At 46.2% G+C, this 24,815-nt stretch overlaps 2 protein-coding genes across 4 annotated transcripts; one reads left to right on the forward strand and one right to left on the reverse strand.

Annotated features, from left to right (window-relative positions):
• The first annotated feature begins 2,543 nt into the window (after nucleotides 1-2,543).
• Nucleotides 2,544-5,854, forward strand: LOC101773028 (aminomethyltransferase, mitochondrial). Its single transcript, XM_004976808.4, has 3 exons — nucleotides 2,544-3,263; nucleotides 4,517-4,635; nucleotides 5,082-5,854. Exons 1-3 carry the CDS (start codon nucleotides 2,691-2,693, stop codon nucleotides 5,626-5,628), a joined length of 1,239 nt encoding a protein of 412 aa, XP_004976865.1. The 5' UTR covers nucleotides 2,544-2,690; the 3' UTR covers nucleotides 5,629-5,854.
• A 13,646-nt stretch (nucleotides 5,855-19,500) lies between these two features.
• On the reverse strand, nucleotides 19,501-22,668 carry LOC101773436 (autophagy-related protein 8C). 3 transcript variants are annotated; one of them, XM_004976811.4, is made up of 7 exons: nucleotides 22,510-22,668; nucleotides 22,323-22,386; nucleotides 22,170-22,220; nucleotides 20,688-20,743; nucleotides 20,556-20,608; nucleotides 19,928-20,046; nucleotides 19,501-19,805 (listed from the first exon to the last, which is right to left on the reverse strand). In XM_004976811.4, exons 3-7 carry the CDS (start codon nucleotides 22,210-22,212, stop codon nucleotides 19,711-19,713), a joined length of 366 nt encoding a protein of 121 aa, XP_004976868.1. In that variant the 5' UTR covers nucleotides 22,213-22,220; nucleotides 22,323-22,386; nucleotides 22,510-22,668; the 3' UTR covers nucleotides 19,501-19,710. The 3 variants fall into 3 exon arrangements, with proteins under 3 accessions (XP_004976868.1, XP_004976867.1, XP_004976866.1); XM_004976810.3 differs by having other exon boundaries at nucleotides 22,170-22,224; XM_004976809.4 differs by having other exon boundaries at nucleotides 22,170-22,247.
• Nucleotides 22,669-24,815: the final 2,147 nt, after the last annotated feature.

The raw sequence follows: 24,815 nt of genomic DNA on the forward strand, positions 1-24,815 counted from the left end.
TGTCGGGCGCGCATTGGCGGGCGGAGCTCGGCCAGTCCTTGGCCATGGCGTGGCGGAGCGGCGCGGCATTGGCGAAGGGGGATAGCGGCGTCGGGGAGCGGGATAAGCGCGCTGAGGGATAGGGCAGTCGCGGCTCGACTTGTCTAGTCGCGGCCGTGGGTAGGCGAGCGGCGGGCCGCCGGTGAAGGTGCGCCACGGGGCGGCCGGCGTGCGGGGCGTCGCGTCGCAGCGTGCCCTGGACGCGGTGCACGCGAGGCAGGTGAACGGCCGGTTAACAGGGCCGGGTTTGAGCACGTTTAACTTCGTATTTTTGAACCGCACTTCAAATTTTACCTTTATAAAACTTGTATTCCTATTGCTCAAGTTCAAATCTTACACAAGGTTTTTACTCAAAATCGAATCGAATTTGAAGATATGAAGCTCCAAAAACTGGCAGAACGCCGGTCATTCAGACTTAAGGAATTTCAGCCGAGCTGCTAGTGTTGACCAAACTGGTGGTGTTTGACCCCATTTTTGAAGACCTTTTGTGCAGATTTTGGCTTATTTCCAATAATAAAGTTGTTAATGGCTTGTAGCTTTAAAAGTCTTGTATGGGGTTCAGCTTGAGTTTATATTGGAAATTTTGAAATAAAGAGCTCCAAATTCGGGACTTTATCTGTTTTTCAAATTTCAGCACAGGTTTGCATTTCGAGTTTTTGACCTTTTTCTGATCGGTTTCAAGCAAAGTGATAATTACAAAAGTTGTTAGAAATTGTGAGTTATACAACTCTTAGTTGGACAGATTTTTATATTCTTAAGCAAAATTTTGTGTTATAGCTTGAACACGTGTTTAGCTTGTGAGGGGCAAAAGGGTCAATTTACTTGGAGACAATGCTGTTCATTGGTGCCATTATGCTCTAATGACTTCACTTAATCTTAATTAAGGTAAATTTTGACCAGTTTGTTACACCCGTGCAGGAGTCTCGCGCAGCGGTTTCGGAGATCCCGCCTTCCTTCAAGCCCGGTGCACGCCGAATTCGAAGGTCGACGAGGCGCAGTAGCAAGAGATTCAGCACAACGAGTGGGAAGGCAAGCGTGTAACATCGTCCATTCAACCAGGACGTCTCCTGGTGTTATAGACCTTCGTAGTGCATCAGTTTCCCCATCAAACAGCCTCATCAAGCAGTAGAAACTGCCAATTTGAATGATAGAAACTGCTGCCATCAAATTGTTGAAACTAACATACCTTATTGTCAGCAAATTGTTGAAACTGACACACCTTATTGTTGTTTAAAACAGCAGTTTCAATCACATTGAATCACCATTAGGCTCAGCATAAAAAAAATAGTAACTGCACAAACAATAGCCTACTGTACACACGATTTTTCACGAGTAAATGCACGTGAGCTGCGCGTGCGTGTAGCAACAGTCTTCTTCTCTCTTATTTGCATCTATTTTGCATAGAGAGGAGACTCCCATATTTAAGCAAGCTAACTTCTCTTTAAATTAGCAATATGAGACTAAAGGTTGTGCATGCTTTGAAATTTTAAGATTAGACTGACCTAAATCCAACGTCAGTTTGCTATTCCGATTATACAGCACACAGACATCCATCAGCAGAAGCAGCAGCGTGTTGTGCTTCTATAAAATGAAATGTATATCATGATGATGCCCTCTAGAAAATTGGAGTTGTTTGCCAATGCAAGTATGATTTTTGCATGCATCCTCAAGCTAAATATTGTTACATTTCTAAGCAACTTGAGCTGAAAGATTATCTGTACGGAACAAAGGACGTTGAGATTTTGCGCGTTTCCTCTAGTTGTGTAATGATATTTCACCGAGTGATTTGGTGTAGTCATCTTGATTTTGTGCCTATTTCCTCAAATATAGTTTTTTACGAGAGAAGTTTGTTTCTCTCTCTTCTGCTTCAGCCGCGATTTCAGCGAAAGAAGCAAACAGTGGGAAAAAAAAACTCTCGTTAGTAAACAGAGATGTAAACATACACAGGACAAACCACAAACCGCATCAAAACCAAAAATTATCATTGTCATTAACATGTACCGCTGTACAGCACAAATACGGCCCCACCAAACAAAAATTGTATGGAGTATGAGCAGTTGTCGCTTCATGAGTTCTTGGCCTCTTGTTCTGCCACCATGTGTCAAGTGGTTGTTATCTCCGGCAGAAATGAATAACTACGAGCATTTGAGTGCGTTGTTTTCATGTGTACATGCATTGCTTCTGCAGTAGCATTTTCCCGCACAGTAAGAAGTCACTACCTGCTGTGAATTTGTTCGAATCACCTCATTGCAGTAGCATCTTAGATGCTACCAAATCAGCCTGTGCTTTGCTGAAGAATCTTTGGTTTCCTTTTTATCCTAATCTGAACCCCACAGCGCTGGTCGCTCCTAGGAAGCGACAAGAGCTGCACGGGTGGGTGTGGTGACTGGTGAGTGCGAGTCGAGGAGCCGTCAGCATCCACCACCAAACCGGACAAAGGCGAGCTCTGATCACTCACTGATCCGTCATCACCAAACACCCCCGCCGCTGCTGCTCCGATCGCGCGCACCACCACCCTCCACCCACACACCCGGATCCCACCGTCTCCACCCACCCCCTCAAATCTCTCTTTTTTTCGCCCTCCCCTCCCACCAATTCTCCAAAAGAATCCACCCAATCAACCCCACCACCCGCGCATCCCGGCGGCGACGATGAGAGGCCTCCTCGCGTGCGCCACCCTCGCCCGTCGCGCCGCCGCCGGCTCCTACGGTGCGGCGCCCGCGCGCGTTCGCCATCTGGCGGGCGCAGCGGAGGCGGCGGAGGCCGAGCTCAAGAAGACGGCGCTCTACGACTTCCACGTGGCCAACGGCGGCAAGATGGTGCCGTTCGCCGGCTGGAGCATGCCCATCCAGTACAAGGACTCCATCATGGACTCCACCGTCAACTGCCGCACCAACGGCAGCCTCTTCGACGTCGCACACATGTGCGGCCTCAGCCTCAAGGGCCGCGGCGCCATCCCCTTCCTTGAGTCCCTCGTCATCGCCGACGTCGCGGGCCTCAGAGACGGCACCGGCACGCTCACCGTATTCACCAACGAGAAAGGCGGCGCCATCGACGACTCCGTCGTCACCAAGGTCACCGACCAGCACATCTACCTCGTCGTCAACGCCGGCTGCAGGGACAAGGACCTGGCACACATCGGGGCGCACATGGAGGCATTCAACAAGAAGGGTGGGGACGTCAAGTGGCACATCCACGATGAGCGCTCGCTGCTCGCATTGCAGGTCTGTGCCATACTGCCATTCTCTTGCCCTCTTGCTGATACACCTGCTGGTGTTCATGGTTTGTTTTCATTGATGACCACGATAGGTTTATATGGTGATTTCTAGGATTGGGGAATGGAGTTTTTTTTTTTAAAAAAATGTGCTGAAGATGCAATGACGACAGGATAGAGAAACTAATGTGTTAGATGTTAACGTTTTTTGTTGTTTGAAAAAAATGTGATTGAGTTCAGATGTGCAGGATCACTAGATAGTAGATATATGCAGAGACTTGTTTGCTACAGGGCAATAGGATGTGTATGACTGCAAGTCTGCAACTGATGCAGATTGCTTAGCCAAGAAGCTGATTTCGTGTTTGATTTTTGCTTGGATTTTTATTTTCAGTATGCCCTGTGATGCCGTGGAGTGTGGACTGTGATTGTTGATAGTGTGGTGAACAGTGTTTGCGGTTTGTCTCGGAATTGTTTTTTTAGCTTATGTGTTTTAATTTTGTCAGTATCAAGTGCGATGAGTCTTTTTAGCTAGACAATTGTGTTTGGTCAATAACCCATCAAAGTGATGGCATGGCAATAGTTCAGTATGTAGGCCTTATATTGATGTTATGTTGATGGTAAAACATTAAATTTTGTGATTCATGTGTACGTGTCTGATGTGCTTCTTTATGATTGGTAAAACATTAAATAAGAGACATAGATGTCATTTAGTTATATCTCTAATTTATGTAGTGTATCAAGCAATGGTACTTGATTTCTATTTGCTAAGTCAAATCTTTATTACCTTAGAGTGCCTTCCGTGCTTCACTGGATTGGTTTATGTGAGATAGCAGCCGAGCAGGTTTGCATGTTCTTTTCTTGGTTGGTGGGATTAAAGCTTCATCCATGGTCTTACTTTTGTGGTTAAGAAATGTTTGGGGTGAATTGTCGAAACATGGAACCTGGTTCGTGACGAACCATTTTTTCTACCCGATTTATGATTCACAATTTCTTCATGTCGTAGGTAGATAAGTGTTCTCACTGCTCTGTAATCATGGATAGAATCAATCTGCATTTCACGCCTATGGTTTTCATGTCTAATTGCTTTGGAAGTAGTATTCCAATTTTTTACTCTCCCTAAGCATATTTAAAATCATTTCACAGAAACGGTCAACTTTCACTTTAATGGCAAGTAGAAAGTTCAGTTCTTCAAGTCATGATACGTATACCAGTTCCCAAATTCATAGGAAGGCAGCATTTTAACTTTTTTCTTGACATAAGCAGGGTCCTCTTGCTGCACCAACTCTTCAGTTGCTGACGAAAGAAGATTTGAGCAAAATGTACTTCAGTGACTTCAAGATGATTGACATTAATGGATATGAGTGCTTTCTCACGAGAACTGGGTATTACTTTGCTTTCTTACCTCCATTATTAAAAAAATGCACCTTGTTAGATTCTGATCTTTCTTGAAAACTAGATGAAGTCCGCCCAAGTACTATCTTCTTTACATTGATTAGCTATCACTCTTCCATCATACATAAAGAATATATATCATTTCCTATTTGTTCCAGCATCCAAGGTGATGACTTCGGTGGTTATTGCTCAACCAACTGTAGGACAGTTGATCAAATGCCATCTTATGTTAGTTTTTTCATGATCCTTCAGTGTAGGATTTTACATCGGCCAGTATGTGAATTCCACATTTTATTGGCATGGCTGTTCTTTTCATCTTCCCAACATCTGGAGTTCATATCTTTTGATAACGAGGAGTCCCTGTAAAGTTTCTATATGTGGCCTTGGAGCTTTTCATCCTTTAATTATTCTAAATATATCTTATTTCTTATTTCAGTTACACTGGTGAAGATGGCTTTGAAATCTCTGTTCCATCAGAGAATGCAGTCGATCTTGCAAAGGCTATCCTGGAGAAATCTGAGGGCAAGGTGCGGCTGACTGGTTTGGGCGCCCGTGACAGTCTCCGCCTGGAGGCTGGCCTCTGCCTTTATGGCAACGACATGGAGCAGCACATCACGCCCGTTGAGGCTGGACTCTCATGGGCAATCGGCAAGAGGAGGAGAGCTGAAGGCGGCTTCCTGGGTGCAGATGTGATCCTCAAACAGCTTCAAGAAGGCCCAAAGATCAGGCGTGTCGGCATGTTCACACAAGGGCCGCCTGCACGGAGTCACAGCGAGCTCGTTAGCAACTCTGGGGAGAACATCGGTGAGGTGACCAGCGGAGGGTTCAGCCCGTGCCTGAAGAAGAACATCGCCATGGGTTACGTGAAATCGGGGTTGCACAAAGCTGGGACAGAGTTCAAGGTGGTTGTTCGTGGGAAGTCCTATGATGCTATTGTCACCAAGATGCCCTTCGTGCCAACAAAGTACTACAAGCCCTCATAGATTGTACAAATGGATGTTCCTTCAGCTACAGTTCTCTTTTGCATCTCTCTTGTCCTGTCCATGACAGGCTGCTGCAGTGCTCCCACTGTAACTTCTGTAAGAGTCCCTCTTAGAGCTCAACATTTTACCTCTCCCCGTCTAATAACGCTTTATTTTCCAAAACAAAGGTGTGCATCTGTCTGGAATTTGATGTGCGTTAATTTTCTGATCAAATTTCTGGGCTGCTGAATGCTGCAGTTGTGCTGTTTATGCTTATCTCGAAATGTGCTGTTTAAACTTTAAATCTACAGGCTGCAACGCATTGCAGCCGCTGCCCACTAGCAAGTCACCAAAAGCTTCTCAAGTATTCAAGTTCATTGCAAGCTCGTTGACAAGGGATGAATGCCTGCAAGGCTGCAACTGCCAGTATCAGTTCTGATCAATCATAATCTCTGCAAAAGGATTTTACAGGGAAGAGCACGTCCTAGCCGTTCTGAGGGTCGGCGTCGCCGCGTCGGAGCGGCGGAAGAAGAGGAAAGGGACGGGCGTCGACGAAGTACCGAATGCGGGCCGGGGTGTCGTCCGGGAGGAGACGCCGACAGGGGCGTTGTCGAGGTCGCTGCGGCGGAGCTGGGAGTGGACGGCGTCGAGGTGGCTGGGAGGGGACAGGGGACCCTTGAACGTTTTTCAGAAAACCCCCTAATTTGGATCGCGATTAATAATCGCGATCCAACTTTTTTCAATTAGGACCCTAATCTGTCCTGATATTTTACAGAATGGTCCCTATTTTTGGCTGCTATCCCTCTGTGCTCTCTTCCCCTTCCGCTCCGGCGACGGCGACGGCCGCCTCGTCGCGTGCGAACGGGCTTCGACAACTCCTCGGGCCCCCCTTCGCATTTCTCGCCGGATATACCTTGTCGCGCCTCTTCTGACTCCTTCCCTCCTCCGCTGCTGTACCCCTCCGTCCCGCAGCTTTCCCGCCGTTGGGCACGCTGGACGCCGACGCCGGCGCCGTCGCCAAGCCTTGATTCGTCAAACACATACTACACAGTCTCCGCACTTAAAAAGCCCAATGAAGGAAAAAAAATTCATATTCAGAGCAATGCGACCCAGAGTGGTAAAACCCAAGAGATGAAGAAAAACTGCCTCAACCACGGTGTCTTCCTCCGGCGTTCACGAGCTAATCCCAGAAAGCAGAGTTCACGATTTGAGATGCTTCCGTGCCGCGAGAGAACTTGACATCTGCTGATCTGCATGCCGTGGGCTGCTCAGTTTTGCAGATGGCATGCTATTCAGAATGGGTAGTGTATATTTCAGATTTGATAACCCGAATTCGCTCCCCGTTTGCTTGTGGCATGGACATGTAATTTTCCAAAACAAGAAGAAGAAGAAGAATCATGGAGACAGGTACTATAAATCTCTGCATCATTGTACAAATCAAGACAATAACTTGATTGCAGGTGCTTGGGTGCTTGCTCAGTTGGATTCTTACTGCTCACTGATCAGTCATAATCTCTGCAAAAAAAAAAAAGAATTTACAGGGAAGAGCTCATCCTAGTCACAAGTTACAAATCACAATTCCTTACTGATCAGCTACATATAGACAAATTGTGATACGGCGGTTTTCCTCTGGGTTGTCTTGCCATGTTCTTTCTCCAGCTTGTTTTAGAGGTTTCTGAATTCTGGCGGTACAGCAGCTCATGTTTCAAGCGAGCTCCGGCGAAAACATCGATGACGTGACACTAGTGGAGGGTTCGGTGAGGTGACATCGGCGAGAACTCCCTCTTACAGCTTGTCATTTACCTCTGCCCGCCTAATAATCCTTTCTTTCAAGAGCAAAGCACGTCCTCCGATCATTGTTGTTGTTGGATCACAGGTTAGAGAGTGCATGCATTCTGCTGCAGTTTGTGCTAACTCTTATTTCTTGCCCGTGCAGATTTGAAATTTCAGGCCTGTAAATTTCAGTCACTTATTGTACAATTTTCAGGGTGATGCTGACACTTTGAATGAAAGTTTATCTGGCATTATAATTGTCAACTTACATTGTGGTCGCTGACAGCAGAACATCCTCAAAGTGTAATGTAAGAATTTACCGAGAAACTCAGTCCCAAAAAATTGTTCTCTCAGCCTGAAAATTCAGAACTATTTGCTTCTACAGACAACTTCTCCTACTAACTATTTCTTTCTGTTTATTCCCAAAACTGTATTCAACTCTTTGATTGGTTAGACAACTGCTCCTATGACTTTGCTCTGTGATTCTCCAGCCTTTCCTTTGCGGCCGTTGCCCGTCGTTACCATACGACTGCACGTCTCAATGGCCAAACCTATTCAGTACAACAGCCCTCTTGCGTGAATTCTGATCTGCCGTGATAGTAAAGAGGGACCAAGCAATAGTAATTTCCAGCTCACAGAAGCCAAAACCACATTTACCAAGACTCCAGCCGGCCTCTTGAGGTGTGAAATATGCCATCACTTCTTCAACAACATCTGATCTGTCACCAACTTGTGAAGCCACCACACAAATGTTCAGCTGTTCTCCTAGTGCCACAGAAACAACACTCCTTGAAAGCTCAATTGTACCATCAGAAGTGATAGGCATTATTGCCTCTCGAGAATCAAGTAACACAGTATCCTTCTGAACTGCGCTGGTGGTACGGGAAACAACTTGTCCTCGAAGATGATCCGGCCATGACCCAGAAATAACTTTGACACTGTATACAGTGGCCTCAACTGCTTGATAAACTACAGCAAATGCAAACTCAACAGTGCTACGTTTGCTGAAGCAACGTTCAAGGACATTGAAATCATCCACGCGTTTTTTTGAAGACTTTCAAGCTCAACACTTTATCCTCAGACTCTGTTTTCCCCTTTGCTTTGAGATCAACTTCGAAAGTAACTGGATCAATTATCATAACTGGGCGAGATGGTCCTGTCAACAGCAGGCATGAATCCTGCAATCATTACAACTGATAATATTACTCAACTGAACGTTATGGATATTTGCTTGCTTCTGTAAAACAAAAGAAGGAAGCAGGAAATAAGCATCTGGCACAAACTTTTCTTTCTATATAATATATGACTCACAGACTATAGAAGCGACAATTTTATGCATTCAGTTTTTCTACCATTTGAGTTCTCTACAATATTATTCCTGTTTTCTTTGCTATATGCCTATATTCAAAGTTTGATGGCGTCAAACTATCCATTCAGTTAATTAACAATTTCATTAAAACGTTAACCTGAAAATAAATATGTATACAAGACAGACTACAGAGTAACAATACTAGCTAAAAATATGAGAGAACTGAAAAAGTGAAAATAAAATGCACACTTAGGTACCTGTTGGGTGAGGGTTTGGCAGTTATCCCTTTTGCGGTGGAAGAAGAGGTTGAGATTTTGATCTACAACATCCTGGCGACAATATAGCCATAAACATGCAGTGGCCAATCAAGACCATCTTTTGTTTCCGTCACTTTGACAACTCAACAACCATTGTATAAATTATTATTGTCGTGCAACTTATAATATTTCTTTTTTTCATATGCACAAATTAAAGATTTATATAGCTCTACCAGACAATTTATAAGACAACTCATTGTACAGGTTAACTGTTGAGTCATCTCTAGATTACGTGTCAATGCATGAGACCGCTTATTAGACAACACACCCTGGGCCGGGCCTGTGTCAGCCGGCTCAGAATACGCCGCGGCGATCTTGGCGGGTCCATGCCGTGTAGTGCCGTTCCGCCGGGACCTCTAGGTCGATGTCGCCGGTCCAGCGTGTCCTCGCGGCTCGCTGCCATGACTGCGTGCGCGCAAGTTGCTAATGAGGCAATGACGCAGCAGCTGTGGGAGCTTGCGGTACCGGTACAGATCGATCAAAACTCCGTGCTTCTGGAACTCCGTCCATGCGAGCAGGTTCGCCAGACACCATGACAGGCTGCATCTCGCGGTCGGCGTCGAACCGCGCCAGGCCGCAAGGCCATCGCGACGCCCCGACGGCGTCCACCTCGTCGATGAAGACTGCTGGCAGCGCCGTATCCCAGGAGCGCCGCCTGGAACACGTCATGCGCCATCCTGTTCCCATCTCCGAGGTGCCTGGTGGTTGCCGTCGACGTCTCGACGATGGCGGCCATGTCGGCGGTGGCAAGAGGCGGACGGACGGACGGTAAATCAAATCCCGTCCCGGGGTGGACGGTAAATGAAATACCGTCCACCCCCATGGGCTTATACTAATCGTTGGATCGAACCTGACCGGTCGAGATTGACGAGAATAATACTCGCAGAAAGGCCCTCTTTCCATATTCCTCTCGCCCGTCTAGTCCGCGCGGGTGCTGCGCACCGCCCGCATGCCGGCCGGCTCAGAGCACGCCGCGGCGATCTCGGCGGGTTCTTTCCGAGCTGGGTCGGGCGCGCGTCCCCGGCTGCAGCGGCGCCGGATCCAGCGCATAGGCCCGGTCGGTCGCAGACCATGATCACGCGTAAGTTTGCTCGTTCCTGCCGAACGCCGTCGATGCGATGCAAGCAGGTCCACGGTCCAGCAAGCATGCGCTGCACGTTGCTGTCGGCGTCGGACCGCGCCACCGCGACGGCGTACACCTCGTCGATGAACTGACACCGCCGTATCCCAGGGTGATCGAACTGAAACACGTCGTCCACCACGTCTCCCAGGGTGGTTCAGGTTTTCGCCTGAACCACCGGACTTCTGTTGGCAGTCTGACGCTTTTGCACGGGAGGTTGCACCTGGATTCAGTCAAGGATAATATGGCTATTCTGAATGTGCAGTGTATCTTTCAGATTTGACGTTGCTCATGTCTGCTGCAGAGCTGTAAGCGTATCGTCCTTACGAAATAGTCATACAATCGACAGCAATATATAGCTGCAAACTTTTGGACTGTGTAGATGACTGTCAGTAACTCCGTGTATGAAAAGGCTAATCTTGTTCATATCTGGAGATCAAATAGCCTCCAGGTCCCGCCGCCGCCAGGCATCCACCGGAACATGGACATCGTGGTGGAAGAGAGGGTCATTCTCTTGGCACGCTCGGAGAACGGAGTCGCCATGGGCGGGGGGTACTGTACTGCTGTCGGAGACATCGCTGGTGGAGTGAAGGACTGAAGGCACCGGAGCAGCGGAAGAAGAGGTCGGTGAGGGATGAGGCGTCGCCGCAGTGGCGAATCCAGGCCGTGGATACGGCGGCGTGGTGCGGGAGAAAACGGTGAGGCACCGCCGAGCACGCGGTCGAGGTCGCCGCGGCGGACCGGGGGCTGGACGGTGTGTCCCGGACTCGCCGCCTGTGGCTGAGAAGCGGGGCCTAAACGTTTCGCAGAAACCACCTAGGATCGCGACTATTATTCACGATCCAAATTAGAGGTTTTGTGTAAATATTTGGATCGCGATTATTAATCGCGATCCAAATATTTAAAAAACTCCATAGTATTTACGTATACCCATAGTTTGGATCGCGATCCTGATTTTTTTAACAAAGTGGCTCTTCTTTTCGGCTGCTATCCATCCCCTTCAGCTCCGGCGACGGCGGCAGCCATATCGTCGCCGGCGAACAGACTTCCGATCCTCCTCCGGGCTCCGGATCCTGTCTTCCTCTTCCTCGCCGGTTCCTCACTGCCGCATCCTTCTTGCTCCGTTCCACCACCGCCGCTGTGACGTGCGACCCTCCTCCCGCAGCTCTCCCCGCCGTCGCCGCAAGCTGGATGCCCTTCGCTTTTGAGGCCAATCCAAGGTCCAAGGATCGTCGGGGGAATCAAAAGATTACCTTTCGAATCCTTCGCAGGTGAAACGCCAACAGTGTTTTTCTAACGCAAATCTATAGAACCTTTTATCCGGATCAATTCTATCGCCTGCGACCGAAACTGAAGAAACGCCAAAAGCTGAAGAAAACAACCTCAACCACGTTATCTTGCCCGGCCATTAGTAGGCTAATCCGGGAGAGGAGAGAGACAATTTTCATGTTTTGATCTGCTTCTGTGGCGCCAGAACCTGAGATTTGCATGTTGCGTGTTGTTCAGAGCTTCAGATTTGCAGCTGGTGACCAGCTCTCAGTTATGCAGAACGTGCAACATGTGTTTCAGATCTTGCGTTGCGTGTGCGCGCAAGAGAGCAGAGCTGCCTGTAAGCGTACCGTCAGGCGTCAGGTGTTTGCCGTTGTTTCTGATTTAAAGAGGTTTCAATGCTAAATATGGGTGCAATGCAAGAGGTTTCAAATTTGCAGATGACCATGAGTATACGAAACGTTCGTATCTGAATTAAACCGTTCTCTGCTTGTTTCAAATGTTGTCGCTAGCACAAGTACCATCCCAGTTACTGAATCGCACTTTGATGCAGTCTACATGCGTACTCGGTTTCATATTGCAAAAATATTCAGAGGTCAGAAGGATCTAGAGAGATGCTGCCATCGTTAAATTGAGGAGATAATAGCTGCTTGATCACCAAGACGAACGCATCGAAGCAACCAAATGCAACCGAGACGAACTGATGGAGGGATGAAAATGTGTGCAAATTCGTCAGCGATCGCCGGACTTGTCTGCAGACACACACCACATGACAAAACCATGCCTTCAGGCTTCAGCTGATCTCGTGAGCATGGCTTCGCGGCTGGTTGGCCTCCCGGCCGGCAAAGGCAGGGGACAGGCGTTAAGCTCTTGCCTACACGGGTACATGCTCATCTCCCTCGGAGGGGTCGGCCGGCCCCTTATCCTCCCTGCCAACTCATGCTTCGTGTCGGGCAGCTCCACCATTGGCCGCAGCTCCACGACGCCATGGTCTTGGAAAAAATCTGAATTCCAAATGCAGAATACGCCAGCGAATTCCTGCATCAGTGCGACTCTTATTAGCTGCACCTTTTGGTTGCTAGATCAAATCATACCGATCCTGAACCCGCTTGCCTGATGGCAAATCACATGCAGCGGATGGCTCAGGCTTGGCTATGGCTCCATCCAAGCCAATCATGGAGGATCAGTCGTTCCGTTCAGTCCGTAGATCAGCAAGGAGTAGCTGCACTTTCTGACAGATGCTCGCGAGCACGAGGCATCGGTCCCAAGGAAAAAAATTCACGCAGCAGAAGAATCCGCACAGTGCTAGTGCTGCTGCTGCACCTTCTTGCAGTACTGAGTGAATTTACTTTGCCTGCTGTAAAAAATTGCGTGCCTTGCCGCTGCGGCGGTATTTATGCCGTGCTGGTGCAGTCAGTTTCTTCAGAGAGAACGGCCTGCGTTTTATTGCCAATAGTTAGTTTTGTCACTGGCCTGCCGCAAGGCAGTAGCTAATCGTACGAGATTACTGGTAGTGTAAGTTTCCTGCGGCCAATGGTTCCTTGCTGCCATCGTTCAACTTTACCATGGCGTTATCATCTTTCCAGGCCTGTTCGCTTCAGCTTATTCAGCCGGTTTATCAGCCACCAAACAGTATTTTCCTCTCACAACAAATTAGCCGTTTCAGCTTTTCAGCCATCATCTTTTTTGCATCATAATCATCAGTTACATCACCTGCCAAGACCGAAATGTTTCAAATGAGTTGTGTTCCGGTACATATGATATCTAATTTCACAAGTTAGAGAGCAACTCGCATCTCGAGTTTTTTTATCGGTTCTCTTACTATTTTTTTCATTTTAATATACAAATGAGCAGTACTCCTAGGGTATTCTCGGAAGCAAAACTGATGTGGCACACTTCCAATTATTTTTTTTGAACAATAAACATGCTGCCAAGTGCCAACTATGGTTTTCCACTCTTTTATGTTCATTAGCTAGTACTAATAGAACATACACTTTGTTTCCCGCGGCCTGCAAAGAGTTTGCAAGTGCCAATGAAATCAGAAACTGAACACCTCTCTAGGCCTATGAAGGAGAAGGACCAGTGGACCTGTACTTATCTGACCGGTACAGTACTCCATGACGATCACATCTTCTTCGGTCCCCCAGAACGGCAGAGGCACCTCATCCAATGTGAAGGTCAGTATGAGATAGAAAGTTTTTACTGCAATACATACAGGACAGAGATAAACAAGAGGACCATTTCGCATTGTACATATATTGTTATTACACTGAGAAGAAATCACGGTGTTTTTCTGTGGAAAATGAAGGCCAGGGAAAGCAGAATACAGAAACATGAAAGCTTGCTCCAACTGTCGTTTCGAGATGCTCTTTCAAGCTATGCTCTTTATCACAGGCCAGAGCTAGTGAAGACTGAACCATACTTGTAATGTAGTAGTAGATATCGGTCGGTCTTGCTTGGGCATGTTGATGATCAGCTTTCGAGTTTGCAGAAAATGCCAATGCTAAAGCTGGCACACAACGATGGCAAGATGCATGTATCCGTTTGTCTCTACTATCTTTCTCTCCTTTAGCTGATCTAATTCGGTCTTCAAGAGAAATGCCTCTGTGCTGTTCCACAGTGGGCAAGCTTCAACTCCAATTGTTTTGTACTGTAGCAGCTTGGCTGAAAATTTGTAGCAGTATTTGGAACACAGGGAAAATGCAACGACAAGGTCTCTTCTCTATTAATACCAGATCAGCACGCTTTTTTTTTAAAAAAAAAAGTTAACGGCAAATTATGTTGAAAAACGTATGAAAGTAGGGATGACTGTCCTGGTTATAATGGTACTATGAACTGCCATATTTTCAGCTCAAGAATCCATATAGTCAGGACTCAGGAGTACTCTTTTGAGTCCCGCCCTTACAATGGCTACAAAAATTATGTGCTGTAAGTCTGTAACGTTCAAAAAAATAATAATGTACTATAAATCTGAATTATAAGGAGAGAGAACTTGCTGAAGGAATAATGGTACTACGGTGCATTTTGCAGAAATCATTACCTACTTATGAAAAAAAATACAAAGATACATCCATTGCAATTAAATTCTGGAACAGCAGACTTTCATAGTATGTGATGAAGATGCATTTTGCAAGCATGAAATCAAATAGCATGAACACAATCTCACAATAAGTGAACCAGATCATATATAACACCAACACTGCAATAATCTTCCATGATGTAAATCTGAACCCCTTCTTTGTCTCGTGAAGGACCAGTGGTATACGCAAGCAAAATGAACAATATATAACGTGTAAAAGAACTATATCTACTGCATAGCCTAGTGGTAACAACAATAGTCAGCAGCTCGTAAGTTTTCAACAAAAAAAAATTTAAAGTAAAGAGAACAGTCAGGGTAAGCTTGCAACTGGTGATGATCCAGACGCGCCAAAAAAAATCTGAACAGTAAGAACAATGAGAGACATATCCTGATGACATAGGGCGCAACGCGACGACGTGATATTGGCACGGCTCAATCAAAGAGTGGAGCCCCTGGCCTTTGGAGCACAAGCTTTCTGATTGAACCGCACCAATATCCCGTTCATTCCCAGAGAGAGGGAGAGCGGGAGAGGGCGATCAAGCACGGCGGTGTTCTTACCACGTACACCGGAGCAATGGCAGCCGAAGGAGCAAGCTAGCTAGGAAGAAAAAAAAAACAATAGCAACTCAACACAGCAAATTAAACGAGAACTGATCTGATGAACACTGGGAAACTAACTCGCTCGAGGACATGCACAGCTAACAGTGCTCAAGAAAGAAGGCCGGCACTCCTTTCGTAGTTTAGTTTCATGGGAGAGGAGACGAAAGGAGGGTGAGGGCAGGACGGGAGCAAGGCACGGGCTCCTTTAATAGGCCTTTGCTCGTTGGATCGGAGCGAGCTAGGCGATGATGATGCAGATGGAGCAGAGTGAGAGTGGGGGTGAGAGATGATGGAAGCGAAGCACGCTGGTACGTGATCGATCATGGGGTACATATAGGATGGACGGATGGCAGTGCCGAATTGAAGCTCGCACAGTGGCTTACATAGAGGAGGAGCTAGCTTAGGTGTAGTCGTCTGTAGTGTAGCAGCGACGACGACGAGCCAAGTGAAGTGAATGAGTGAATGCGCCAACAACCCAACAAAGAGGAGGTTGGGAATTCAAGTGCCACATTGAATTGAAGGAGAGCAAGGGCAAAGGGCGAGTGGCGTGTGTCGAGTCACAGTCTCGGTCTCGCGCCCTCGCATGCAAGGAGATGCCTGGAGCGAGAGGGCGAGGCGGAGATGGAGTCCGGAGGCATTGAAGAAGGATTCCGATAGGCGGCAGCGCGGCGGGCACGCACGGCACTGTGGAATCTGTGTGCTGGGGAGAGGGGTGTGGCCGTGTGGGGGAGGCCGCGGTTATTGCGCTGCAGTAACTCTTGCTATCCCTACAGGCGCCTGCAGGCATGGCATGGCATGTTTGGTTCGCCTTTTCGTCTCTCTCTCTCTCTCTCTCTCTCTCTCTCTCTCTCTCTCTCTCTCTCTCGTACGGCAACGCATGATCGGCATGTCATTGGCTGGCTGCGCCGGCGAGGGACAAGCGTATGCAATGCCTTGACGAAAACGGTCGAGTGCCGTGTGATGGCACTAGCTCTGCCTCTGATGGGCCGCCGGGCGGCCGGCTGCGGTAGGAAATGCTTCCAAGGCACCGGCCGGCCAGTTTGGCCTGGACGTCGCCGACGACGGTGGCTACGAGCGGCGAGGAACTGCAAGCCGTTAATTTGGCGCTGACTGCCTGACGACTGCATGCATGCAAAATTACGCCTTCTGTTGTGAATGGGCACTTACGGATCAATCGGATCGATCTAGCTGCATTTAGTTGCTTGTATCGTTTAGTACAGGCATGAAATGCTTCAAAATAATAATGATCATTTTATATTTTGTTTAGTTAGGTAAATTGTATCAACTCATCCAGATGATGCAATCACACTTAATTTATTACTCTACTAGTAGGAGTGAACCGTAAAAAAAAATTGTTGAACCCCACCATTCATATCATTTATACATGCATCATGTGGTGCATGGAACAACCCACCGTGCATTTCCTTTCAATCATGTACAGTAGTAATAATTAAGCTGCTCTTGACACGTACACATATCATATGATGGCCTTTTGGTTGGCATTACGATTGCGACTATCGACTTAGCGTGGGAGCTAGCGTCACGCAACATGGTCACGGACAAGGGGTGCATGCTGTGAGGAATATATAATGCAAAAAAATCAACTCTCTGTGCGCACGCGTACGCGTAATGCTTTTCTTTTTTTTGCTTCCAGCGGCATGTACTCCCATCATCGAATCCCGTTGCGTCTGCTAGAGAAGATGCATGGGCCGGGTCACATATCCAACTATCACGTTCGTCCGGTTTTCATTCTTAGAATACTATAAAATCATAAAACATACGACGACACACAATTGTCAAAGTCAGACAAATTACACCGAGCCAATTCTACCCGGTTTGGGGGGCGATGTGGCGGTGATTCGCTAACATGGATGTCGCGTTGCGTTAGGGCCAACGGGTCATCCTTCTTTTTTCACCTTCCTCCTCTATATCCTCTGCTTGTTTCCACCGGCCGGCGCCTCATCAAAGCTCCCAAGTCTCCTTCCATGGCCGATCACACCTTTTGCACCGTGGCGCTCTCCGACTTTGACACTATGCACCTGATTTATCCGATTTTGTTTGTTTTTATAGTTCAAGGATAAAGTTTGGACGAATGTGACAATTGAGGAGTGAAGTACGGACTTTCTCTATTTAAAATACAAGACAAGAGCCAACATATATACTCCCTCCGTTCTAAAAAATAAGTCATCTTAGAAATTTAAAACAGATCAACAAGGGGTAAAATTGCCCCTATTTATTAAGTCATATTTGACGTTAATTGAATGTTGCATGCCCATATGCACACGATGACATGCACACATGCCAAATTAAGTATAATAACTTATTTTTTTGATAAATTTTAAATCGCAAAATGACTTTTTTTATAAGTACAGAAGTACTCCTGTATTCCAATTAATCAACGAACGATCTGGGCTAGCTAGTAGCTGCATGGACGCAGATCATGTTATGTGGAATTAACCTACGTCTTCTGCACAGGCCAGCTTTTCCCCCTCTGCGGCCAGTTTTAATGCTGCGCGCAGGATGTGTGTGTGTTGGACCGTTGGTGTAACGGTGTTGCCCCCCGTGCATAGAGCTTCTGTTCTGTTTTTTTTATCACATCATTTCATTATAGAAAAAAAATTCAGGACGATGGAGAGATACTTCCAATTACTCCATGCGCATGGACCGTGCATGCACATGGAACCGTGCAGCAGGCCCATGCATGCAACCGCAGAACTAGATGGGACAACAAGGTACTCCCACGCACGATCATCACCACCAATCCCCCGGCTTTAGGAATTACATGGTGGAGCGAGCGAGATCACTGCTCCTCGCGTGCCGGAGACCGATCTGCTTGCCCCTAACCAACCAACCACACCGAAAAGGGAGATCCCATCCTGATTGCAGAGCCAACAACCGCAGCCGTCCTCGACGCCTCCTCGTACGACGGCGTGCGATCGATCCGCATGCAGACTGGTCGTCGTCAAGCGGCTACAGCACGTCGCCTTGCCAGCTTATAGCTAGCGGTACTGCTGCCAAGAGGGAATGGACGAGAGCATACGATGCATGGCTCAAAATTAAAGAAGCCTGCGTGCCCGGTTCTTTCCCCTGGCTACTACAGGCTAGAGCTAGGGCGAATGATGGAGTGGAGGCGTAGATGGTTGAATTTCCCTTTTCTCGGCCAGCAAACTGGACCATCGACCATTCATCATTCCACTCTACCTCTAGAGGTCAAACACCTATTCCTTGCGTTGTATGGTTTCTGCCTGCCTAGGCGTCAATTATACATGGACGAACTGTTGTGATTTCAGTTAGGTGAGAGGTTCAGTTCAGGCTTCCCATCAGCAATCAGCAGCTCTGCTTGTCCTTTTCTGGTAATCGGCAGCTCCCGATCGGATTTACGTACCCCACCATGTGTAGGCATTGCGTTCGAAAAGGGAGATTACACTTGCACTTCGATGGGTGCTTGTATACAAATATTTGCCTTCAACAACGAGTCCACGACCCAGAAGATTTGTAAGTCCTGAAAAGCTGTCTAGGACAGTAGCAATCCAAATTCGTGGCCGTTGGACGATAGGTCGTCTTCAAACTTTAAACAATTCTTTCCTCACTCGGTTGTTTCTTTCCTCCCACAGACACCGCCCTACCACAGAAGTGTCGCCCCCACACAGCCCGTGGTACTATACACTGGTACGTACTTCACTTCCAACGGGCCACGGCCAGCTGGGCAACAGCGTCAGCCACCTCGCCGTTCCAGTTCCACCCTACCAACAATCCTCCCTCAAAGCTCCGTGCTCACTGGTGATAACCCTGCCAGCCCGAAACTCACGAAATCCTAACCACTTCGCTGGAGAAGCAGCAACTTCATTTGGCACAAATCCTATACGTCAGGATCCGAGAAAGATTGTTAGGATCTATACGTTACACAATGATTGTTTGATCTGAGAAACCAAACACGTGCCAGGGACATGGCTTCTCCTTGGTCCATGCCACTTGCCAACAAAACATACGGCCAACATCAAATTCCAGAAGAGCAGGAGCAGGACCCAGGCCAGACGAACAGCCGAAAGTAAATGCTGCAACAGACCGGCCCCAGCGTCCACAGCAGGGGCAATGGCGACGCTACAAACGCCAAGAACAAGGATCCCAGCATTCATCCCGACACCCCCGTCGTGCAGCAAGGCACCACCATCCAGGCTTCTGCCGCCATGCTCATCAGAAACAGAGCCTTAGCCTAGAGGCAGTAAATGGCGCCGGCGACATAAGGCCCTCGTGCCTGCCGGTGAGCTTTTCCATCAGCTGCCGCTGTCGGTACGGCAATGAAACGGCAACAGCGACCGGATTCAATGGCACACACACAGCAGCCTAGATTGACCTTGTTACAGGCTCACAAAGAAACACCAGTAACAACCGTAGCAACAGAAATCAGAGACCAACATGAGGACACTTCTGTAACATATTGACCAGTTGTTGCAAGGCCAGTCAATTACTTGATTTAAACGATGTATATTAAGGACAGCTGATAGGTGTTTAGTAGTAGAGTGCAGTCACTTGCAATGAGGAAACCAGGATATACACAGTTGCTTGGCAGGTCTTATTTACAGGAGGCATTAGTAAGGAAGCAAGGGTGGACGATTGCGGTGAGCTGTGGCGCCATCTAGTGCAGCCCGAAGGTGTTCTCGCCACTGTAAGTCATGTACAGGAATCCATCCTCGTCCTTGTTCTCTTCATAGATTGCGGACATCAGAGCAGCTGCGCAAAGTAAAAGAGAGGCAATGAAGTGAGAAAGCGGATCATATGGCCCAATGCACAAGAAAGTCACGAAGACAAATACAGAGTTGCACAAATGCTGTTGCTGTATTTGTTTTCCAGACCTGTTGGTGGAAGAGTGTTCTTCACAAAGATGAAGATAGCCTTCTCGGCACTGAGCTTGATTCTCTTCCTAACAACGTACACGAATTGTCCAACTGTAAGATCAGCAGGGACGAGGTACCTGCAAAGTGATGGGCATCAGAAAATCAGAACAGCTTATGGCTGCCATGGCACATAATGCTTTGATGTGTGCAATATTGCTTTCATGCAGCAGCATTTCCTTTGATCCACAACGGTACTGGAGTTCCTTGAAGCAAAACCTACTTAAATAACAAACTGTTTCTGGACCACAGAAGTGTGGAAACTATATTTAACTCGACACAAGCTTATTTATTAGTAGTGTCGTCAATGAGTTGCCAGTATCAAAAGATTTCCAATGACACCATAGATCATGATGTAATTGGGGCAATTTAATAGAACGTGCGCACAAATGACCACAGAACAATACTGTTGCATTTATGTCTTGGGGCAGCCCAATAATGCTACGATGGCACCAACTACCATCAGTTATCAGGGGAAAGAAAAGCCCTGCTAGCATTACTCATAAAAAAATGTTTATGATAGTCCTTGGTATATTTTAGTTGTAAAGAGTATGGCAATTATGGTAACTTAGGGAAGTTGAGAACTGACTTTTTCTTGTCAATGTCAGGAATATCACTCCTCTCAGCCTTCTCAACAATCACCTGCATTACACAAATTGTCATAAACTTGCAAAGCAACCATGACAAAAGAAGCAGAGTAAACAGGAGGGTAGAAGCTTACAGGAATTCTGTCAGGGTACTTCTCTCTGATCCGGTCAGCCTCAGATTGCCTCTTCTCTGTAACACAAGGCATAACAGCTTCAGAATTCAGTTTGTAACCTGAATAAAAAGATAAATTCTCTTGCGAGAAAATGATGGAGGAACATGTTGGAAATTATTGCTGGGATGTATAGAATTGGTATTGTGAAAGAACATGAACCAACAGAGTCGTCAAATGTTGCCAAGTGCAAATTTATCTTATCTGCTTCTCAAGGGATAAAAAAAATCTACTATAATTATCCATGTCAAGTAAGGCACCCATGTCAATCAATTGATGTTAATCAACTAACGTCAACTCAACCATAAATGCTAGCAAAACTGTTACGTTCAGCTAGGAAATAGTAACAAATTAGCATAAAAGTACGACTGAATCTTATTATCCTGTAACTTGTCAGGGTCATGAGCACACAGTCAACCATCAGGAACCTTTCAATATCAAATATAATTTTGAAGGCACAACCGCAGCTTCCCACTAAAGCCTCAATCAGAGGTGGGATATAGAATTGTTATTGTGCAACTTACAGTCATCAAATGTTGCCTAGTGCAAATTTGAAAAGAAAATCTATCATTATTACACAGGTAAGGCGCATGTCAATCAATATCGTTAACCAACTAACTTATGTCCACTCAACCATAAGCTAATAAAAAATGCAAAGTTGAGTTAGGAAATCACAACAACTTAGCACAAAAGCACAATTAAATCTGATTGTCCTGTAACTTATCAGGAGCACGAGCACATTGTCAAATGTCAACCATCGGGAACGTTTCAATACCAAATAGAGTTTGAAAATCACAGCTGCAGCTTCCACTAAGGCCTAAGTGGCTCTAGGCCATCAAAGCCTTGTGAACATACAACAACATTTTTTGAGTTAAAATGCATTATGTGATTCAATATGAATAAATCCCAAATATATAATCCTCCAGAAAAGGAACCACCTCAGAAAAATCTCATTAGACAAACTAGATGGCCAGTATAAATTTTCAATTAGCTAGCAGCTTCGATCATGCATAACTACCGGACAACACTATCTTACATAAAATCAGATGGCAGACAACTAAGTCAAATACTCAAATCACATTAAAGCAGTCAAGTATAAAAGTATTTACTGCTACCTAATCAACACCAGCAACATAACGTCATGATAAGCTGCTAAAAAATTGGCACAAGACTTGCATCGTTTAACCGGTAGCTGCTAATTTTTGAACAGAGGTGACCTTCTCCCACAAGGCACACAGATTATGGATTTATGGTTATTGATAAATCTAGGCAACTAGATGAATAATTGTTCCGTTCCTCGGAACTATCAATCCACAAATTACTCCTAAATTTGTACTACAGTCAATCTTCGAAACCCTAACAAGCAAGCAGAATTAACTCCCCGAAGAAAAGCACACAGACATCAATCTACACAATCACAGAATCAGAAGAGGCATGGGAACGAACCGAGGGGGTGCTCCAGCTTGAACGAGCTGGTCTTGGCCATCATGCTCCTTCCTGCCTACCAACCATTTCCAAAATCAACTCCACGAAAAAAAAACACACACATCAATCCAACCGATCGGGCGAAAACTAGGAGCCAATCGAGGGGAATCTTACGAGTTGGGTCGGGTTGCGTAGGGAAGCGACGGGATCGGATGAAGGCGATGAACTGCTCCTGGCCCTGGAATCCACCCAAACCAAAAACACGAAACAGCCACAAGTCGATTAGAGCGAGCCCCCGATCGGCGGAAACCCGGGTTGATTGATGGAAGACAAGAGAAGAAGCGCACGGGACGGGACTCACCGGATTCGGCTGGAATGGATTTGTGGGCGAGGGTTTCGTCTTCTTCCAAGGAAGCGGCGGAGAGACGGGAGCGGGTGGGTAAGGAAGGGGAGGGGAAAGAGTGGGGGAGTGGGGTTGCTTATGTAAAGGCGACAGGCGCACGAAACGTAACGCGCAGGAAAACTTGATTACGAAAACAGAAGCAGACACGGCTGCTTTTCGCGCAAGGAAACCAAGACATGCTCCAATAATGCAAGGCAACTATACTGATCGAAAGAAAGAAAGAAAGAAAGAAAGAAAGAAAGAAAGACAGGGCAATGATAACCCCCGTTGATAAATTTCTTCACACAGTAATACAGATTCATGATTCCTTAAGGCTAATGTTTGGGCGAATTTCACTATGTTACATTAACAGTTTAGTAACCTCTTTGTAATTTTTTTTCACACTGTTTCACACTCGCAGGTAGCTCATTTGGTTTCCCTTTTTTGTATCAGCATCATGATATATGTACTACAGGGAAATCACTTTAGTTTCCAGGGTAGGAAAAAGGAATAAACATTAATTCTTCCTATTGAAGTGTTTGTTTTTTTCTCATCCTTCTACATTCTGCTGGTGTTAGCCCTTGTTTACTTCCCTCCAAACTCCCAACTTTGACACTATGCAAAAAGAAGATTCCCCATCACATCAAACTTGCGGTACATGCATGGAGTACTAAATGTAGACGAAATCAAAAACTAATTGCACAGTTTTGTTGTACTTTACGAGACGAATCTTTTGAGCCTAATTAGTCAATATTTGGATAATAATTCACAAATACAAACGAAACGCTACAGTGTCGCATTTATGGCAAAATGCCAATTTTGCAACTCCCAACTTGGGAAGTAAACGAGACCTTAGTTTTCATTGGATTTTGTTCATGTTTCAGAAGTCAGAGAAAGGCAATATGATATTGTATCGATTCTATGGCAAGCTACCTATTCAACTTGCGTGGTAGGAACCTTGGGCTGAACTAGATTCAAGGTGCTACCTACTCAGCTTTAGTTTTGCTTCCACTCATGCTTTCTGCTGATTATTCTAACTGATATTAGTGAAATCTGGTACACGAGTTTATTTAATGGTAGGTGAGTCCTCATGACGGACCAACACAAATCTGCAATAGTCCTTCAAATGCATGTGTCAAGAGTTTACTGTAGGAATTGGATATGGAACTAAAGATGCGCCTACATAGTGCCAATCAGACATCTGTCTAACAATGGGTATTACCTGCACTGAAATAGTCTTCGGCGATTTCTATACCGCGTCTGTTGCTTTCTTCTAACATTACCCTTCATATTGTTAGTTCAACTATTTTACAGCAACAAATAATCTGAAATCTTTTGAGGTCTTATGTTTCATGAATTAGCATTTCCATGTTTCTTTACAGACATATTCCAGTTTACCGTCGCATGTATGAAATGGAACGTTTTTGCTCTTTTCGAGTTAGGGATTCATGTTGTGGCTATTAGTCTGATTTATCATTTTCAGATGTTCGCCTACATTATGTTTTTATTACATGCTCGCCTATTAGGTCGATTACATGTTCCCCTGCATTATTTTTTTTTTGTCTTCCTGAAAGAATATAGCAATATGCTATTCCCATGCGTTATTTATGTTTGCAAATGTGCAGGTTCTGTTTCTTTCTCTCGGTCCAAAGTGTGACCTGCAAACATAGAGTAATCGTTTCTCGGAATCCTTTTGGTTTCGGAACACAAGGCTGAAGCAGGAAGTCATGAGGAGTGCAGTATCAGTTGCTTGCTCTGAACCTCTAGCAGCGTTCTCTAGTAGTTGCAGTAGCATGTTCAGTACTCTGCATTGACGTGGATGCACCTGCATTTTAGTTGAGGCAGAGGGCCCCGCATGTTCTAAACTGATGGCAAATTACATGGTTTCCAAAGTTAGTCGCGGTTGTTTTCCTTTTTTATCAAAATTAATTTATTATGTCATTGTACAGTTGGATATAAGAATAAGATTACGAGAACTTTGTTGATTACTGATACCTTCCATGCTGTGATGGGGCCATGGGGGCAACATGCCAACATTAACTATGGTGACACGCAAAACAAAAACCATTGTCCAACAAATTTTGAGCTGTAGCCATTTTTTAGTATCTCTGGCGCGGCGAAGCGCGCCAATCGTCCTAGTAAATAATACACATGCAAATAACAGAGACATGGCAACGTAATCAAGCACGCCAAGGCCAGATTCTTTGGCTGGCTACTTGAGAATTCCCGCAACCTTCTCCGCAAGCACGCACGTTGTCACCTGATCTCCGGTCTCCGGATGCGCC

This window comes from Setaria italica, chromosome VII (genome assembly GCF_000263155.2).
Source record: "Setaria italica strain Yugu1 chromosome VII, Setaria_italica_v2.0, whole genome shotgun sequence".
Classification (NCBI taxonomy): domain Eukaryota; kingdom Viridiplantae; phylum Streptophyta; class Magnoliopsida; order Poales; family Poaceae; genus Setaria; species Setaria italica.

Bases quoted from the DNA above. Each gene is read 5' to 3' on its own strand.
- LOC101773436 (XM_004976811.4), bottom strand. From the start codon at position 22,212: ATGATGGCCAAGACCAGCTCGTTCAAGCTGGAGCACCCCCTCG. The intron at 20,609-20,687 runs GTAAGCTTCTAC...TGTGTAATGCAG, and splicing joins AGTACCCTGACAGAATTCCT to GTGATTGTTGAGAAGGCTGA. The intron at 20,047-20,555 runs GTCAGTTCTCAA...ATCACTTTGCAG, and splicing joins CCTGACATTGACAAGAAAAA to GTACCTCGTCCCTGCTGATC.
- LOC101773028 (XM_004976808.4), top strand. From the start codon at position 2,691: ATGAGAGGCCTCCTCGCGTGCGCCACCCTCGCCCGTCGCGCCGCCGCC. The intron at 3,264-4,516 runs GTCTGTGCCATA...TGACATAAGCAG, and splicing joins GCTCGCTGCTCGCATTGCAG to GGTCCTCTTGCTGCACCAAC. The intron at 4,636-5,081 runs GTATTACTTTGC...TTCTTATTTCAG, and splicing joins TGCTTTCTCACGAGAACTGG to TTACACTGGTGAAGATGGCT.